Source organism: Pelobates fuscus, chromosome 1, assembly GCF_036172605.1.
Source record: "Pelobates fuscus isolate aPelFus1 chromosome 1, aPelFus1.pri, whole genome shotgun sequence".
NCBI lineage: Eukaryota > Metazoa > Chordata > Amphibia > Anura > Pelobatidae > Pelobates > Pelobates fuscus.
The window spans coordinates 241,535,844-241,555,828 of record NC_086317.1 but is presented as its reverse complement, the minus strand read 5'-3'; the positions used below and the strand labels follow the sequence as shown (position 1 = coordinate 241,555,828).

General features: G+C 42.3%; 2 protein-coding genes across 3 annotated transcripts in view; both read right to left on the bottom strand.

The window, feature by feature from the left end:
* BSDC1 (BSD domain containing 1) overlaps positions 1-19,985 on the bottom strand; it is a 427,812-nt gene that overhangs the window by 317,608 nt on the left and 90,219 nt on the right. The gene's annotated exons all lie outside the window — the stretch shown is intronic.
* Positions 18,842-19,985, bottom strand: part of FAM229A (family with sequence similarity 229 member A) — a 34,109-nt gene continuing 32,965 nt past the window's right edge. For both annotated transcript variants that reach the window (XM_063444540.1, XM_063444539.1), the window contains exon 4: positions 18,842-19,153. In XM_063444540.1, coding sequence (XP_063300610.1) covers positions 19,133-19,153 — 21 coding nt within the window. In that variant the 3' untranslated portion in view covers positions 18,842-19,132. The remainder of the gene's footprint in view (positions 19,154-19,985) is intronic.

The following is a 19,985-nucleotide window of genomic DNA, read 5'->3' as shown; positions in this document are numbered from 1 at the left end:
CTTGTTTTCCTGACACTATATAACCCCTAGGTGTCCCCCCCACTCTCAGGGCCCCCCTCCCTTGGCGCTGAAGGGGGTTAAAACTCCTTCAGTTACTTTAATCCAGCGCCGGGCTCCCTCAGCGCTGGTGACCTCTTCTACCCTGTCGACGTCAGCTCCCAAGTGGAGCGGAAAGCGCATGCGTGGCAAGAGCCGCGAGCGCATTCAAACAGTCCATAGGAAAGCATTTCTCAATGCTTTCCTATGGACATTCTGCACGCTGAATGCGATTTTCGCATTCCAGCATCGCAGAAGCGCCTCTAGCGGCTGTGAGCAAGACAGCCACTAGAGGCTGGATTAACCCTCTTTGAAACTGCTATGTTTACATCTGAAGGGTTAAAACCTAGGGGACCTGGCACCCAGACCACTTCATTGAGCTGAAGTGGACTGGGTGACTATAGTGTCCCTTTAAATCACTTTGTTTCTGCATATGCAGCCCTTGCCACACCTCCCCTGGCTATGATTGACACAGCCAGCATGAAAAAAAAGCTGGTTTCACTTTCAATCAGATGTAATTTACCTTAAACAATTTTATCTCTTGCCCTGTAAATTGAACTTTAATCACAAACAGGAGGCTACTGCAGGGTCTAGCAAGCTATTAACATAGCAAGGGATAAGAACATCTAAATTAAACAGAACTTGCAATAAAGGAAGGATAAACTTTAGATGAGTCTATACAGGATGTGTTTAGGAAGGCTGTGCAAGTCACATGCGGTGAGGTGTGGCTAGGGTTCTTAAACAAAGTGATTTAACTCCCCAATGGCAAAGAATTGAGCAGTGAGGATGGAGGGGCATGTTCTATACACCAAACTGCTTCATTAAGCTAAAGTTGTTTTGGTGACTATAATGTCCCTTTAAACAAACACAATTTTTTAAATTAGCATTGGCAGAGCCAAGTGGCAAGGATTAACACGCGCTTGTGATGAGGAGGATTAGATAAACAGGGGTATTCACTAAATTGAGAATTACCAGGAATTCATAGTGAATTTAAACATTTAGGCCAAAGTAAAACAATTCTACTTAAGGCTATTTTGGCCTTAAACCTAAAAGTCAAACATTTCCAGCAATTTTCACTTTAGTCCATAACCCTGTAAGTGCGGTCACTGCTCCAGATTTAAGGACAATATAAAAGCATCAGGGTGTTTAATAGAAAATATTCGGTAATAATGTAACATATATAATAACTCAGGATGTACTTTAAAATGAATTAAACCCAACTGTACTAATCCATGTTAAATATTTAGTGACCACCAGTGTGATTTCTGCATGTATTCAGGTAACATCCTGTGAATATAACACCATTTTTCATCCTGTTTAACAGCTACACGATCTCAAGTTAGAATAAAAGCAACCATGCATAATACGAAGATGCTGTGAGCACTTAGACACAAATATACATGATTCGGGTAAACAAATTAATATTCAGCTCATGCTTCTTGTGTTTTTTCGTTGTTTTTTAACAGGAGAAAGACAGATAGACTTGGAACTGTTTCTTCACATCGAAAATCAGGGTTTACAGTGTAATTCTTTATTAACTATTTTCTTGCCACAAAAGATTAGTGTCTACAGATGAACCTCTCACCCAGTTAAAAGTTTTTCAAAACGTGACTCCATAAACCAATTCCCTGCCATAGCAACTTATTTTTCTTTTTAACAGAGGACTGCATGGCATAACCCCATGAAACCCTCATATTCCTGCAGAGTATGCCACTGGATGAAAATAGGTTTAGTTGCGATGCTCTGCTGCTGCTTTCTGATGCATTGATGGATTCTTACATCAGAGACTGTCATGGCAACACAGATGCTGTTACCATGGAATCTTTTCTGAGGGGGAGGTTTAACTGCCCCCCAATAATAGGATCATATTTCTCTGATGAGGAACTGACAACTGTTGGGGAGGGGGGAAGGGGTGATGCAAGAGAATAGGGAGTGAAGGAATAGAAAACAAAATTAGTTTGAGGCAAAGGAGTGGAAGAGAGGGCTTGAGGGATATTAAGGAGGAGGGGGGCGAGAGACACCAAGTGCAGGAAAAAAAGATATACAGACAGATAGATGTGGGGGAGGGGGGGGGGCTGAAAAAAACAACAGAAATGGGAAAAGGTCATTGCAAAGGAGTGAGAGATGATATGCAAGAGGGGTTGGAAGCTGGTCAGGTAGGAGAGAGAGGGAGACATAAGTAGGGAGGGTTGAGAGAGGAAAAGACAGGGACACAGAAAGATATAGTGTACACTGAGGAGAGGATGCTCTGGAGCAGGCCAGTCGCCATAGCAACAGATTCTTCTTTGCTGTTCAATGAAATGAACTGTGCAAAATTCCCACAGCTAAGCAAAAAAAAATCACTGTATACATATTTAGTTTTTGTGTGTGTCTATCTAACATCTATTTATCCAGTGCTCAGTATACACATCCATATATGTATATATAATTTGTATTCAATTCTAATAAATGGCTGCAGATCAATTATATATAGTCAAGATGGCAGCTTAGACATATTGTTGTTCCAATATTCCACCATGAAACCACCTTATGGTAGCACCTTCAGTCTTGGCTATTCTGTATAGCAACATTAAAGGAACACTATAGTCACCTAAATTACTTTAGCTAAATAAAGCAGTTTTAGTGTATAGATCATTCCCCTGCAATTTCACTGCTCAATTCACTGCCATTTAGGAGATAAATCACTTTGTTTCTGTTTATGCAGCCCTAGCCACACCTCCCCTGGATATGATTGACAGAGCCTGCATGAAGAAAAAACTGGTTTCACTTTCAAACAGATATAATTTACCTTAAATAATTGTATCTCAATCTCTAAATTGAACTTTAATCACATACAGGAGGCTCTTGCAGGGTCTATCAAGCTATTAACATAGCAGGGGATAAGAAAATCTTAATTAAACAAAACTTGCAATAAAGAAAGCCTAAATAGGGCTCTCTTTACAGGAAGTGTTTATGGAAGGCTGTGCAAGTCACATGCAGGGAGGTGTGACTAGGGTTCATAAACAAAGGGGTTTAACTCCTAAATGGCAGAGGATTGAGCAGTGAGGCTGCAGGGGCATGTTCTATACACCAAAACTGCTTCATTAAGCTAAAGTTGTTCAGGTGACTATAGTGTCCCTTTAAGGTTACACTGTAAAATTGTGCGTCAGTAAGAGCATGTCACACTCTTGTTGTAACTTTGCTGTAGTATGTATGTCCATCTGTTATGCCTGTGTGTGGAAGGATTTCCCGGGGAATGTATGTACAGCTGTATCCTGCCTGAGAAGGGACAGGATATCCCTCCATCCAGCCTGAGACAGATTCACGTTGCCTCTTCCCACACGCTAACCTCTCACGTCACACACGTGTATAGACAACGGAATTCAACTACAGTATACCAACAAAAATGTTTTCCCTTTAATATATAATATATATACACACCATAAATAATATTTATTAGAATATTGTACTGCACGCTTGATGATGTCCTTTATGCAATTATTCGATGGAATGCACAAGTAGAAATGCACAGATCCCCTCCTGCAGTCTATAGGCCCTAATTTATACAGGACCATAATATACATGTCCCAGTCTTTCCAAGATTTGTGTAAGTTACACAGCCCAGTGGTACCTGCATTCATTTAAATGATGGCTGCTGAAATAGCTGCCTCTCAGGACTGCAACTCTCACTAATCTCAAGCAGGACTTCGACCATGTATGTGCCAGTGCTTCCTTTACAGTAAAGCCCTCTCCTTAACCCCTACATTATTAACCTCTACCGTATCCACTATCACTAAACATTAACCCCTACAATACCTTAACTCTAACCCTAGCCTAAAAATATCATGTAGTATAAAATATTCATACAGGAAAAGTCTGTATTAGGGGAAAATAATGTAACCTCAGGGTTCTGGAGACATGGCGTGATTTTTCCATAATACACGGTTCACCATAATGCCTTTTATTCATGACTTTTTGTTATTTCTTCAATGATTAGTTTTATTAAATATACAATGTAGTTTATGCAGTTAGTGTAAGATAGACCACTGGCAAAACTGGTCCTCTATATACAGTCAATGTACGAACATACACACTGCTAGTGGTATATTGAATGCAACGCTACATACTACCAATGGCAGCTATAGAGAAAACTGAAATACATCACATTTGAATCACTAAACTACTTACAAACAACCAATGTTAATATTACATGAACTAAACAAATATTTAGATGTAACTGAAGACATTAATAAATAGGGGTGGAAATGTAATTGCATTTAATTTTTAAAATATATTAGAAAACTACATGAATTGAGGATTGTGCCATTTGTATAGAGCAGTACATTTGTCAGCCTTAATTGTAGCATCCAAATGTGTTTAATTTTGTTTTCGATAATGGCCATCTATAAAGAACAGCACAGAAAAAAAAAATTCTTAAGAAACTAAGCCCAGGGTGTGCGGTCTATGCCTTGTTTCTAAAAAGATGGGAGTGTTCCTGAATCTTTTCCTCCAGAGAAAACAGAGGGAGTGTGAAAGAGACAGAGTGTGTACGTGCCAGGGTTTGCTCCTCGTCTGCAATCTGCTCTCACTTTATCTCCATCTGGTGGTGAAACAAATAGATTTTCTGCTTGGTGAATATATTCCACTGACACCTCTCCTAGCTGGACTTCTGTACTAGTTAATATAGCTCATTTAGCAGCTCACATTCTAACCTAGACATTATTTATTTATTTAGCAAATATTTGACCAGGATGGATACATTGAGATTTTTCTTGTGTTCAAGTACATTAAATGTTATAAAACCCTTGGATGCCCTGTATACAGTATTCTGTAGGGAGTACTGTATGCATGATTGCAGGAAGATGGTGATACCCACCTGCTCTTTAAGTGCTCTTTTAATACGAGCCTTGGTGAACAAGCCTGATTTTTTTTTCTTATGCCATCCTTCACCACTGCACACTAGGTGGGGGAGGGGTGGAGCGCCATCAGTGTGGCACTAGCTTGCATTTTTTTTAACCCTGCACACGAGGCAGCTCCCTTGAATGTTATTCCTGCAACCCCTCACCTGCCCTCCATGTTTTTTTGTTTTTTTTAATTATTATTATGATTATTATTACACTTTATCACAGGCTGCACATATTTGTCCTTTAAAATGCAAATATCTCGGAATCTGCTTGCAACAATAAAAATTTGTGGACAAATCAGTAGTTGAAAAATGTCTGCAATACCATGCTCTTGAGGTTATCGTCAAATGCTAAATAAACCTCAGACAATAAAAATATGGTGATAAATCACCAGGTTTTACATGTATTGGTAAAATGGGCATTTACTAAAGCCAAATCAACGAAGTGGTGACTTTCAGGAATGTGTTCATCTGATTTGGAATAATTGCCAACTGGTAGAAAATCAGCAATTCTAACAGGGTTATTTACTAGAGTGAGAACTGTAGGGAATTGAAAGTGAATTTTACATTTAAAACCAAAACAGCCGGACTGGAACCATAGCTGGAGAATTCTTCCAATTCCGCTATTTTCATCTTGAATTTGAAAGTCACTCTGAATTCTCGCTTTAGTAGATAACCCTGTCAGGCTTGAAGCCCATACAATATGTAGGATTTGCATATTCACCAGCCATCTAAAATGTACTGAATGTACTCTGATCAAAGTTCAGAAAACTACAATAGTTGTTCTAGGGAGGCACAAGCAGCCAGCAGTAAAACAGTTACAAATTTAATTAAACACCCACAAGGCCACACAAGAGACACCGCACACTCGAACTAAGGCCGACACGACGACTGGCAAACACCAAGACACGTTAGAACAACACCAACATAGCACCCAAACAAACGCCTTCTACGACTGTCTCACACACTAGCCTTGTAAGGCCCTCACACCCACTACCAACACAATCACATGGGAACCACACCCAGGAGACCACCTCAATCAACAACAATGCTCCATAACCACGCAAGGACAAACCCCCAAAACCAACCACTCACCCCCACATACACACAACACACCTATCCAGATTGACATAGCTGTCAACAGACGGAGATTACCGTGCACACACAGCCATTCATAGGGACACCACACCACCCACCCAGACCGACACACATACCCAGAAGCCCAACACACAACGCCCACAAAGAATGACGACACGACGTCCAGACAGCTAATGATACACCCAAGCACCAACCACTCTAACAACAACGTTTTAGCTGATGTTAACATTTAAGGAGGCCTGCGAGCCCCACGGTTTTGTAAAGTTCCATTGTTACCAGTTTACACTGATCAGAATCATAACAATGCGAAATAACGATACATATAATTCCTTTTAAAAACAAATATGAAGGGGGGGGGGAATAAAAATAAAATAATGTGCACAATCTTTCCCATGCAAACTCCCAAACGCAAGTCGCGATTGCGGAGTACAGTAGCCCGGATTCCCCAAAAACTAATATAACTTTGACTTTTATATCATACAGTCACACGGCAACGTAATAGCGACATGGCAACTACCACCAATCCTCCCTAGCTAGCACCATCCCGCAGCTGGACATACCTGAGAGGAAATCATACACTCTAGACTACTAGCTCCAATAACCTGTCTCCAGGCCACGCATGTAGCACACCCAAGGCTGAATAGGTTACTTGTACTCAAGCTACTACCCCCTCACATTGAGGTGACAGCTGAAATGACAATAACATACATGGCACCATACCAATAGGTAGCCGCTCAAGCTTTTCACAATAGACACGTGCCCCCAGAACACTTACTAGAGGCATAACCTATGAATGCACTGCCGGAAGACAAACGACCGCAATTGAACACACGGACGAGCCAACTAACGACAGGCAAAACATTTAGTTAGCCATAGTAGGGGCCCTAGGGGCCGCTGGTAGGAATTCCTACACGAATGCCAAGGATCACTTACTCTCCGCACCAGACACCCCACACTATACCAGGCGCACCCTATTAATGACCTATACAGAGATCCCTATATCCCTAAAGACACTACAGAGAGGAGTCAACCGACCTATGTATATTATATATCTCATTACATGTAAAACAATGCACGGATCTGCGTATCCACACAATGTCAGATGATTTGAGAGACCTGCGAGTCTCAATGTTGACAGAGATCGTAACTAAAATGTCGATAAAAACTGAATAAAAACATATTTACATAAAAATTTTATTAAATAATGAATTGAACCAAATGGGGGTCCCTCGACCCTTTGTTAACCAACAGGGATTAGAGAAGTAATCCCTTTTAATCCCTCACACCAAAAGCAGCAATTCCAGAGTTAGTGAAAGAACAGGTGGGAGGCTGCTATATTAACCCTTACAACACCATTTCTTCCAATTATTTTATTTCTTGAGTTCCCATCTGTCTTGCACAATGATTTACTGATAAATTCATATATTTAAATTGTTGCCAGGTGCCAATTGTTAATTTATTATTGCTTATCTTTGACTAAATTTCAGAACTACCCCTTGCATATTTTGAAATTAGCTTCAGAAGCTTGTCTTACCCTTAAGGACACAAGCCATTTTTGCATTTTTTGCTGTTTGCGTTCAAACGCAATTTGCATCTCTGTCATTTATTGCACCAACACATATTATACACTGTTTTTCAGAGGGCAAACAGGGCTTTAATTTTATGTCACACATACATGGATAATTCTCAATTATAAAACAAATGCAAAAAAATAGGGGGAAAAAACAAACAAAAAAAATTTGTCCCACAGTTTTGGCAATAATAGCGTGTGCATAATATGTCCAGCTTTGAAAAAGTAATTCAAAATAAATTCATCTATGTGTCTTGATTTATAGAGTACAAAATATGTATAGGATTTCAGCTTATTTTGAAAGCTACAGGTCACAAAATACAAGGACTAAAATAACATTTTAATGTGAAACAATTTTAGAAGTTGGTATGTTTGTCTTGAAGATTTAGTAGCCACCACAGAAAACCAATTTGCCACACAAAAGTATATATTTATATAAAGTAGACATCACGGGCTATTTACCTAAGTTAGTTTGACACTTTTTACGTAACCATTTCATCGCCAATCTCTGCTAAATATTGGAGTAAAATTGTGTTTTTTCTCTATTTTGGCATATACACATAAGGTTTTTGTAATGTGTATTTCGTAAAGCTGATGTGTGCTATTCCTGCACAGAACCCCATATTGTGTTCAGCTACATCTGCTGAGTATAATGATAACCCCATTGTATGTCTTTGGCACTATTCTGTGAAGTTACAATGCCATATAATAGACAAGGCTATTTCAGTTTATATAGTTAGAATTTTCGTAGATGGATTTGACGGGCCTATGTCTCATTTTAGGGTATTATAGCAGTGTGACTGTTCAAATAACGCCACAAAGGGCTTTCATTTGCTAAAGCAGACACCCCAGGGTATCTTATATAGTGTATATTATGCCTTAACTTGTCACCATGTTTTTACCAATTTATGTCAATGTTTGTGGTGAGGGGGAGGGGCATTTTTACATATATGTTGCATTTTTGCTGAGTATTTCTTACACTTGATATGTACCACTGTCATGACAAGTTCAGGTTTTTTAGTGTGAATTTTCATGGAGGGCTTTGATGCGTCCGTGTCCCACTTTGGAGCACTTGAGCAGGCTCCATAATCCAACTACACCATAAAGGCATACCATTTCTTAAAGAAGACATCCCAGGGCAATTCAAAAGGCATATTTTGAACCTTAGCGTGGGATAATTTTTCTGTTAGCTTGTACTAAGTGTAGTGGTAATAAGCATTTTTTCTGCCTTTTTAACACAAAGTGAGTTTGCACAGTATATTTTGCAAACCTTATGTATGCTATGACTGTATAATACTTCATATGTTGCTCAGCTATGTCGTTTGAGTACAGCAATACCCCCGTATGTACCTTTGTTGGGTATATGTGGATGTTGAAAGGGCACATTTGAGACGCAGCCAGTTTTTTTCTAACTTTGACGTTTTACACTGTGTCCATGTTCCATTTTGCCAGAAGGACGGCCCACGACACGGGAATCCTTGTCCACCCCGCGACGGGCCAGAGAAGAAGCCTGCACGGAAGCCACCACCGGAGGAGGAACGGAACTCACCTCATAACAGCTCTCTAACCACACGGAGCAATCGAACAGAACAAGCAAACCACCTGTTCATAGAGACAGTATGACGGACTATACACAACCCGCCAAAAAGTAACCCAAGCGAACTAATACCCGTCTAACATACACATGTGGCCCTACTCCCTCAAACCTTCCCCCCCCCCCCCCTCCCTCTTCCCCGGGGTGAAGGGGAAGCCTCACTAAATCTAGAGCATAGCATCAGAATGCCCACACTGCACAATACGCGCTCTCCACCTGCCCACGACCAGACAGCCGACTCATACCTGAAGGTGACTCTTACCTAAATGCCTCCTGCACCAGCGTCCCAACTAGAGACACGGCCACACACCGAAGCATACAGGGCTCACCAAGCGCTAGCACCCACTACCCAAAATAAATTCCCTCAGCTCATGGCCCTAGACCCACAGATGACAAACACCTTGCCCACTGCTATCTGTCATGCATGTTTTGAAGTTATACAAAGGATTGTCGCATGTAATGTTATATAATGGCTCCGCTATGACCTGAGTCAAAAATAAAGAATTTAAAAAATAAAAAAGTGAATCCTCAGGAGTTTAAAACAAAAAATTAGATCACAGTATAATACTGTGATCTGTATTTTGATCACTGTAGGCAGTGATCAACTGGCAGGGAAGGGGTTAATTTTTATTTGGACTGGGTAAAGGGGGGTAGGATTTTTGAAACTTTTTTTTATTTTTACAGTTTAAAGCTTTTAAAAAACTTTTAACATTAACCCCTGGCTAGCCTAACACCAAATTCCCCACTAACTTCCACCCACCTCAGCTAAATAATAAAATACATTTAACCCCTGAGGGTTAAAAAAAAAAAATTAACCCTCAGGGGTTAAAAAAAAATATATTCCCTGCCAATCGATCACTGTAGTCAGTGATCAATTGGCAGGGAAGGGGGTTAATGTTATTAAGGCAGGGGAAAGTGGGGGTGGGATTTAACTTTTTACATCACTCATCACTGATCCTTCTCCCTGCACTTCACACTGGACGCGGAAGAGAAGGGAGGCGGATCATGAGTAGCTGCAGCACATGTGACAGCAGGAATAGTGTGATCGGGTGCTCCCGGTCTGCCTCGAATACCGAGGCAGACCGGGTGAGCGTTAACCCCACGACTGATCTGGGGTTAACTTTAGTAAATGACGGAAATTTTCCATCAAGGGTCCTTAACGCAAGGACAAGCTTGGCGGAAAATTTCCGTCTTTGGTCTTGAAGTGGTTAAGAGGCTACAATCCGGGGTAACCATGTTTATTTGGCATAAGTTTGGAGCATAATTGTAAAATACTCTGCATTAAAGGATTTTTTCCCCCTGTGAATAATCAGATTATTTCCTCAATTGTTTCTCAATTACGTCCAGAATATTTCCACAATTGTGGCAAGGTGCCATGTATATTTTTATAATATAATACGTATTATATTATAATTAACGCTTTTGGCAGTCTGTCATTTGAACACGTGCTAATTTTCAGCTGACACTGGATTACTATGACTTGTATCTATATATTTCTGTCAAAATGCTGGGATTTTCACAGAATTATATAATGTAGTACCACATTCAGGCCTCAATTAATAATCTCCCGAGTTCTGACACAATGGGTTTTCACTAAGCAGGAATTGTGGCAAATGGGAAACTTAACTGAATTGGCCAAATTTAATATGGGATTTTGTAGCACCATCACCACTACATTTTGTTTGTATTGAATACGGTACACATGCTTTATGGGTGCAGTTCCTTAGAGTTTTTTTTTTGTTGTCAAGTAGTAGCTTGTGTCAGCCTACAACACTGGAAGTGTTAATGGCAATTCAGATGAGTGAAACATCTCCTCTTACCTGTAGGTGAACTTTGGTCACGTGACACTCCAGGGTTCTAAATGCCAAATAATCCAACAATTTTTGTCAAACCACTTGAACAAAAATATGACAAAAATCAGAGGGCCAGCATCCAAAGATTCCATTCACCATAAAAGCTAAAATTAGCTATTGTTACTTAGTGTCCCAACTAAACACAACTATTTTAACAGGTAGGCTATTTGTATTAAATTTGCATAGTTGTCTTTTAACACCACAGTTTGTTATTCTGCCTGATTTGTTAATTTTTGTCTCAATTTTCAACTGTTTTGGGGATTGAAGTGTTTAGAGAATTACCAGATTTTACTAATTACATGACGTAAAGTCATGATTTTATAAAGGACACGGAGGCGAGTATTATGCTTATCTCTTTCTTTATTATACCTCAGCAGCAAAGAGAAGGTATAAACATTCATAGAAAAAAGTTTTAACAGGTTCTCCAAGGGTTAACACAACATTATACCCTTAACCAATAGGAACAGTCCTTCTATCTATAACTACTCATGTGACCTTTCCTTTCCCTCTTTCTTTGGTCATGCCGAAGCTGTATCTTTATAACTTGAGAAGACACTGGAACACTTTATCCGTTGTGTCGAACATTCTCATATCAAACTTGTAGGAACTTGTCTGTGTGAACTGTGGTGACAACTGGTCATCCATGGTGTCGCTTATTGTGGATTAAGCTGTAATGGGATAGAGAAAAAAGTGGTAAAATGTGATCTTAGGAACTGTTTGTCACAATGGTAGTGACTAAATCTTACTATATGTATTAGATACTACAGACTCACAAGTATATAAGCAACTGTTGTTCTATATAAATGAATTAAGTCTAGACAAAAGAAGACACCACAATGACCCTTATTCTATTGTTTATTGGGTGGGAATTTCCCTCGTCTTTCGCCGATATAGGCTTGATATACTTACCGGGTGGGCCAATATTCGCCTCCGTGTCCTTTATAAAATCATGACTTTACGTCATGTAATTAGTAAAATCTGGTAATTTTATTAAAGGACACGGAGGCTCATATTATGCTAGTTCAAAGCTGTGCAATGACTGTTGATGATACGTGGTCTGTAGGGTGAAAATAATATTCCTTAAAGGTGGATTCTCGAGACCAATCTGCTGTCCGTAACAGGTCTTCCAGCCTGCATCCCAAGTTGAATACTTTAGATGCCATAGCTCCTCTAGTGGAGTGCGCTCCGTATACTGAGGTATCTATGTTTGCAGAGGTCATTATCCACTTCACCCATCGGGCTATCGTTATTGAAGATACTGGCTGATGTGGTGAGTTGATGGCCAGAAATAATTCATGATGTCCAGGGTTTCGAAATGCCTGTGTCCGTGTCTCATATTCTTTGAGACAGGCTATTGGGCACAGTTTTTTGTTGTGGGGGAATGCTGGATATGATACTGATGATGTCGCTGATTTAGTACGTCTGGAAATATTAAACGTTACTCCTGTTGGAGTGAACGTGCGTGCGTCGACGTCCAATGCCCTGACATCCGAGACTCTTTTGCAGGATATTAGGCATAAGAGCATGGCCAGTTTTGCTGATAGTTGTTTCATCGTGAGGTCAGAGTTCTGTGGCCATTGTTCCAAAAGGTTTAAGACCAAATTCACGTCCCATACTGTACTATATCGGGGTCGTGGTGGTCTTGCCAATCGAATTCCGCGTAAGAGTCTGCATACCAACAGATGTTTACCCGCTGGGAATCCTTCTATGCCCTTGTGTCCAGCGGATATTGCTGACCTGTATACATTGATGGTTCGGTATGCTAATCCTTGGTCGTATAGGTGTGTAATAAAACGTAACAGGTGGTTTACAGAGGCACATACGGGATCCACGTGTTGTTCCATGCACCAACCACTCCAGATGTTCCAAGCTTTAGAGTAGGATCTCCGTGTTCCAGGAGCCCAGGCTCCCGCCAGAAGTTCGAGAGTTGTTTGCGGAACGTTTGGCACGACCCAGGGTCCCCGGAAAGAAGCCATGCTAACAATTTGAGTTGTCCCTGCGTCATCAGAGGGTGTGGGTTCCCATCTGGGTCTGAAAGGAGACGTGGGTTCTCGGGTAGCATTCTGGGAAGATCTATGGACATCTCCATAAGTGAAGGGAACCAAGGCTGTGCAGTCCAGAATGGGGTTATGAGGACTAGGGACGTCCGTGCACGGTCGAGGTGTACTAGTGTTTGTGCCAGCAGAGCGAACGGAGGGAACGCGTATAATCGTTTGTTCGGCCATGGTTGTAGGAACGCGTCCGTAGCCAATGCGTCTGGGTCCGGTCTCCAGCTGAAGAACTCTGGGAGTTGTGCATGCAACCGCGACGCAAACAGGTCTATATACATCGGACCCCATAGTGTTTGCAATCGTAGGAACGTCTCTCGGTTCAGGCGCCAATCGCTGGTATCCCGTAGGTGTCTGGAGTTCCAATCCGCTACGGTATTTGAAAGTCCCGGGATGTATTCGGCCCGTACTGTTATGTTGCGTTCTAAGCAAAACTGCCAAAATTCTGTGGCTAAGTCTGCCAGGATTTTGGACTTGGTGCCGCCGAGGCGGTTGATGTACTGTACGGCTGATACGTTGTCCATCCTCAGGATGATGGAGCAATGTGTCGCGGGGCCCAGCAGGCTCTTTAGCGCGAACGATCCCGCCATTAATTCCAGGCTGTTGATATGTAGTGTCCTCTCCGATTGGGACCATTTTCCGCCTGTGGAGGTATGTCCACAGCGCGCTCCCCAGCCCCGTGTGCTGGCATCTGATTCTATTACGCAATCCGGGTTGTTGCCGAAGATTGCTCTGCCGTTCCACGCTTCCATGTGCTGTAGCCACCACTTGAGCTCCTCCTTGGCTGTGTGATCGAGTGGCACAGAGTCTGAGTAGGAGTGTCCTGAGCGTAGTTGTGCGGCTTTTAGTCTCTGTAGGGCCCTGTAGTGCAGGGGTCCCGGGAAGATCGCTTGTATGGAAGCGGAAAGGAGTCCAATTATTCTGGCTAGTTGTCTGACCGTGAGTATTGGACGAGCCAATGTTCTGCGGATCTCCTTCTTGATGATTTTTATCTTTGAGGGTGGTAGGCTTAGGGTCCCTAAGACCGCCCCTATCTCGAATCCTAGGAATTCTAAGGACTGGGAGGGGACTAGTACCGACTTCTCCCAGTTGATTAGAAATCCCAGGTTTTGTAGAAGTGTTATTGCCCAATATAAGTGTTGTTGTAGTAGTAGGGTGTCTTGTGCCATGATCAGCATATCGTCCAGATATATGATCATGCGAACCCCTCTGCTGCGTAGCAGCGCAACCACTGGTTTTAACAGTTTTGTAAAGCACCATGGTGCTGATGATAGGCCAAACGGTAGGCACTGGAACCTCCACGTCTGAGAGTCCCAACGGAATTGAAGGAGATGTTGACATTCCTTCGCAATGGGGATGGTGAGATATGCATCTTGGAGGTCTAGCTTGACCATCCAATCCCCCAGCCTGAGAAGATCTCGTAGGCAATGAATCCCTTCCATTTTGAAATGGTGATATCTTACAAACGCATTGAGCGGGCGTAGGTTGATCACTGGTCTTACCCCACCGCCTTTCTTGGGGACCAGGAACAGGTTGCTCAGGAAGCCTGGGGAGTGAGGTGCAACCTGATAGATCGCTCCCTTCTCCTCCAGTGCTCTGATTTCCTTCGACACGAGTTCTCTGTCCCGTGGGGTGAACACCATCCGCCTTGGCATTGCGGATTGGGTTGGGCCCTTTACGAATTCTATGTGGTACCCTGTTACTGTGTTGAGAATCCAGGCATCGGACGTGAGTCTGTGCCATGCCCCGATAAATTTGGAAAGTCTGCCCCCCACGTGTGAGGTACGAGAGAGGGAAGGGGGGAAAGCACTTACCATAAGGTCGTCGGCCGTATGTGGAACCCCTGTGTCCTCTGGGCTGCCACGATCTGCCCCTGACCGGGAAGAAAGGTGCGGGGGTTCTGGTCTCCGTCTGTGGGAACCTTGGAGTAGTGGGGCCTCGGTAGCCCCGATGGGAGCTCCGTGATGGGCGGCTGGACAGGCGGCCCTTGTACCTGCCAGCCCCTCCAAAAACCTTTGGGGAGAACACCCGTTTCAGGTTTGTTTGTGCCTTATCTATGGCTGTAAATGTGCTCACGTAGTTGCCCAGCTCTTTTACAAAATTGTCTCCGAAAAGGAGGCCTTTTGCCTGGGGTCCAGGCTCGGTTATGGCCATGTTGACCAGTTTAGGGTCTATTTTCATGAGAATTGTTTTCCGCCTCTCAGTACTAAGTGCGGCATTGGAGTTGCCGATGAGGCAGATAGAGCGTTGCGCCCACTCTCGGATCTCTAAGGGATCTAGTGGTGCGCCACCTGAGAGTGTCGCTTCGACTAAGTCGAAGATTTTTGCGCTGGGGCCCAAGGAGTCAAGCACCTTGTCCTGGCAGTGGCGTAAGGAGTAGTCCAGCCCTTTTTTGGCTTTCCAGCCTGCTTTACCCAGGAACTGGGCAATCTTAGGGTCCACCTCCGGTGTGGCGCAAGCCATATCGGGGACCGTTGGGCGTGGGCACTCTGCTCTTAACTTATTCCTGGTTGTTTTATCCAGGGGCTTCCTGATCCTGGCCGCTATATATTGGGCCACATGGTCAGCTGGGAACCAGTCTGAAGACCTAGGATGTTGGAGGTCGTCTGGGTTAAATAGGGGCTCACCCTGAGGGTCTAGGATGATGGAGTCATCCGTGGACCCTTTACCCTTAGCTGGTGTGATTGCCAGGTTGCGCTCAGGGGAAGAGTTCCCTGATTCCAAAGAGCCGATTTCTTCGGACTCACTCATTACCTCCTCTATGTCCGAACCAGAGTCGGATGTCTCTGTCTGGGCTTTGCCCATTTCCACGTCCTCACCGTTTTTGCCCGGCGGGTGGCTCTCTTACGTGGGGGCCCCACGTCCTCAGTAGTGACAGGGCGTGACCTGTCCGTCATGCTGGTTTTGGAGGTGTGTTTGCCCGTATGGTGGGTCTTCTCCGTAGCCTTACGGCCGCTGAGGGGCCCAGGCTTGTCAGTTTGGGCCTTGGGGCGGAGGCCGCTGGGGTTGTTGTTAGACGCCAGTATGGCGTTACTAATAGATTGTGTCAGGTTCTCTGACATCGCCCCCATTGCCGTGAAAATGGCTTGGGTGACCGATTTGGTCATGGTGGCATCCAGAAGCGAGTGAAACTCCTCCGAGTTCAACTGCTCCATGGATGCCATGTCCTCTCTCTGTGGTGAGCATGGACGTGTTAACTGGGACACGTGTATGGTGTCCTTGCTGATATCAGTGGGTGTGGAAACCCCTTGGTCCCTGAGGTGCTGCATTACAGGCAGGTTATACAAATTTCTTGGGACGCTGAGTTAGTAAAAACAGGTATGTTAGGGTATACTGGATGACCCAGTGAATTTGCCCCAAACTGTAAAAAGGTGTGTGGAAAAAGGAGCTATCCCTTTAAACCCTATGTAGGGAAAAGGCAGAAGTAACTACTTGGGCAGTGAGCTCTGCTATTTTGCAAAGGGGATTCAGGCACAAACAAAGGCTGTCAGCTTACCGAGTGTTCCCTCCGGAATGGCCGCCAGGGAGCACTGGTAAGCTGCCAGCCAATGCCGATAGCCAATCCCTGAGCGTCCGCCCTCAGATACAGGGGGCGGGCGGAGAAAAAGCGCGGCAAGGACCAGCCAGACTGCTGGAAAATGGCCGCCGCGTCGTGCGACCGTTATTGCGCATGCGCGAGCGGTCTCTGGGTTCAGAGCGCTCGCGCCGGTAACGGCCGCCGCGATTCGCAGGAGGATGAAGTAGAACGGGTAATAAACTACCCGGGGAGGTGTGGGAGGGGGGTTAACCGCCGGAGGGGGGAGGGAAACCCCAGTGAAGTCCTCTATCTGCACCAGGCGCCGATAGGCACCGGTCGGTAGCAGAGCAGAAGGATTAACATATCCCACACATAGGATTAAGACATGTAAATAACATAGAAAATAACATTAAAATTAAAGACATCAGTAAAAGAAGCTTTAACAAACTAAATAAGTTGCTCTGAGGAGAGCTAAAGTTAGATGGTACTTAGCTGAGGCAGCAGCAAAGAAAGAGGGAAAGGAAAGGTCACATGAGTAGTTATAGATAGAAGGACTGTTCCTATTGGTTAAGGGTATAATGTTGTGTTAACCCTTGGAGAACCTGTTAAAACTTTTTTCTATGAATGTTTATACCTTCTCTTTGCTGCTGAGGTATAATAAAGAAAGAGATAAGCATAATATGAGCCTCCGTGTCCTTTAATAAAATTTGTCTTATGTACAGGATAAATTATGTCAAAAGGCATATTCCTTCACTTTCACCTGCTGCAATATTACCATTACCTTACATTTCCAAGCAGCCTTACGTATCCGTGGCTGATGGAAACAGGAATATTCTTATACAATGCAAAGTAGATGCCTATTGCATCTCATTGTTCATGCATGAGACGATCTATGCAGCCTTTTACTAGAAACAGTAGACCAGGCTGCATGAAGAAAGGGGTCTAATAAAATACTTCTCCTTTTCCACCCCCACCTCAACAATCTCCTTACATACAAGCAGACATGTCATCTGTGAAAAAAGTGCAATAACCATATCAGAGTGGTCTTAGGCCTTTAAGCACCCTGTGAGAAAAATCTTCACAGCCGCCCTTCCTGGTCACATATAGTGTGTGTATATTGTATAGGGGTGTATTGTTTGTAAAGGGGGCTTTATTAAATAATTATAAAAATATATATATATATATATATATATATATATATAAATTCCTCCTTTCCTGTTGTTACCTTGCAGGGTGGATGATCTGTGGTGGTCCGGTGTGCTGGGAATCTGGTCTGCATCTGTTTGTGATATTTGTGATGGTTATTTTATATTTCAGATTATAAAATAAAAATGCATGTAGGTCCATGTGTGAATGCAGATACAGTTCCACCGTCAGACACACAGAGATACACATTTGCTGTCAAATACAGCCACGTGCACACAGTCCCAGGCACATAGTCTCACACACACAGGCAGACAGTCTCACTCACACACTCACACACACACACACACTCTCTCTCTCTCTCTCTCTCTCTCTCGTCACTAGTGTCTAGTAGTTGGGGAAGCCGAGCTTGCTTCACCTCAGTAAGCAGCAGTAACAGCAGCGGGTGGAGGTTGCATTTAGCTCCGCCTTTGGCTCCATTGTCAATTTAGCTCTGCCCCCACCTTCCTTACTTGCGGCTGCACTACTGGCCGCCTGGCCCCACAGCTGCCATAGCGCCCTGTGTGGCCACAATGCTCGCACAATGCCAGAACCCCATAAGTGACTGTCCTGCTTTAAAATGTTATTCATCAAAATGTCTAATGCCGAGTAACAGCAACTACTATTAATACAAAGAATTCATATAGCCTGCGTTAGAATTATGCACTGCAGAAAGTTCTATATGGCTTTTCCTTAAATTTGTAACGCTTCGCCACCATAGAGTTCAGGGACAAATATGAGGATAAAGGACAAGCCAAAAGGACATGACAATGAGCCAATCAGTGTGCTGCCAAAAAGATATAATGTATATATTTTGCAGTGCACCGATAGGCATATTTTCCCACTATTTAGTTCACAGATCAAGCTAGAAAAAGTTACTGATAGAGGGGGAAAAATATATATATGTGTGTGTGTCTGTAAAAAAGACAGATACAATTTGTATCTTGTAATACCTTTTTTATTGGACAATACATCCCATCCATGCAGAACTGGGAAAATAAAATAAATTATATATATAACCAAATCATTGTATTAATATTTTACATTATTAGTATGTTGTTTATTACCGGTTATCTCAACTTTGTATTTACTTGTATTTCACCTGTACAGGTTTAAGGACAAGTCACCAAAGGCTACTCCTTGTCAAAAAAAAAAAAGTATTGTGTGCTAATTTCAAAACTGTGTGTCCCGTCTAGTTTGTTCAGGAAATGCAGTAGCAGAGTTTTCAGACCTGCTTGCTGGCTGCACTATTCTTTCACAAAGTTGCAAGCAGGACAGGCAAGAGGGGTCTACATCTTGACTGTGAGACGGAGCACTGGACAGAGGGGTCGGGTCGATACTTGCCTGCGAGGTCAGGCAGTCTCCCTAAACGGCTGAAAAATCAAGTCAAAGTTATTATGGCACAAAGATATTATATATATAATTTCATACTAAATATATTTTTATATTAACCCCTTAAGGACCAAACTTCTGGAATAAAAGGGGATCATGACATGTCACACATGTCATGTGTCCTTAAGGGGTTAATATAAATACATATATTAATATAAAAATACACTTAGAATGAAAGTGCGTGTGTGTATATATGTAAAAAAAAAAAAATACATTTTAAGCGAAATTATATATATATATATATATATATATATATATATTTTTTTTTTTTTATGGTTTTGAAAGTGAAAAAAAATGTGTATTCACAGTTGCATATACAGATCAACGTTTTCGTCCGACAAACCGGCCTTTATCAAGATGTTGCTCTGCATATACGACTGTGAATACACATTTTTTTCACTTCCAAAACCATTGAGTGCTCTGGTTTACTTTTTGGATATATTTAATGTGCTGGGAAGCACCCTGGTATTGTATTGAGGTTTTCAATCAAAAAGGCAAGAGTGGCAGAAATTACTACTATATGTATTTACAATTTAATTCTTACTGTACTTTAAGATATATATATATATATATATTCGTATAAAAAAAAAATTCGTATACACTTGTAATTATTTTTTTTTTAAATAAAAACAATTTTAAAATTAAACAAATATATATTTATATATATATATATATATATATATATTACATAAATATACACGTAGACTTTAAATAGATATATTTAAAGAGAGAAATCTGTTTATTTAGGTAATCTTTTTACATAATTATGTGATTTTACTAATTACAATTTGAGGGACCTGCCTGACAACCCAG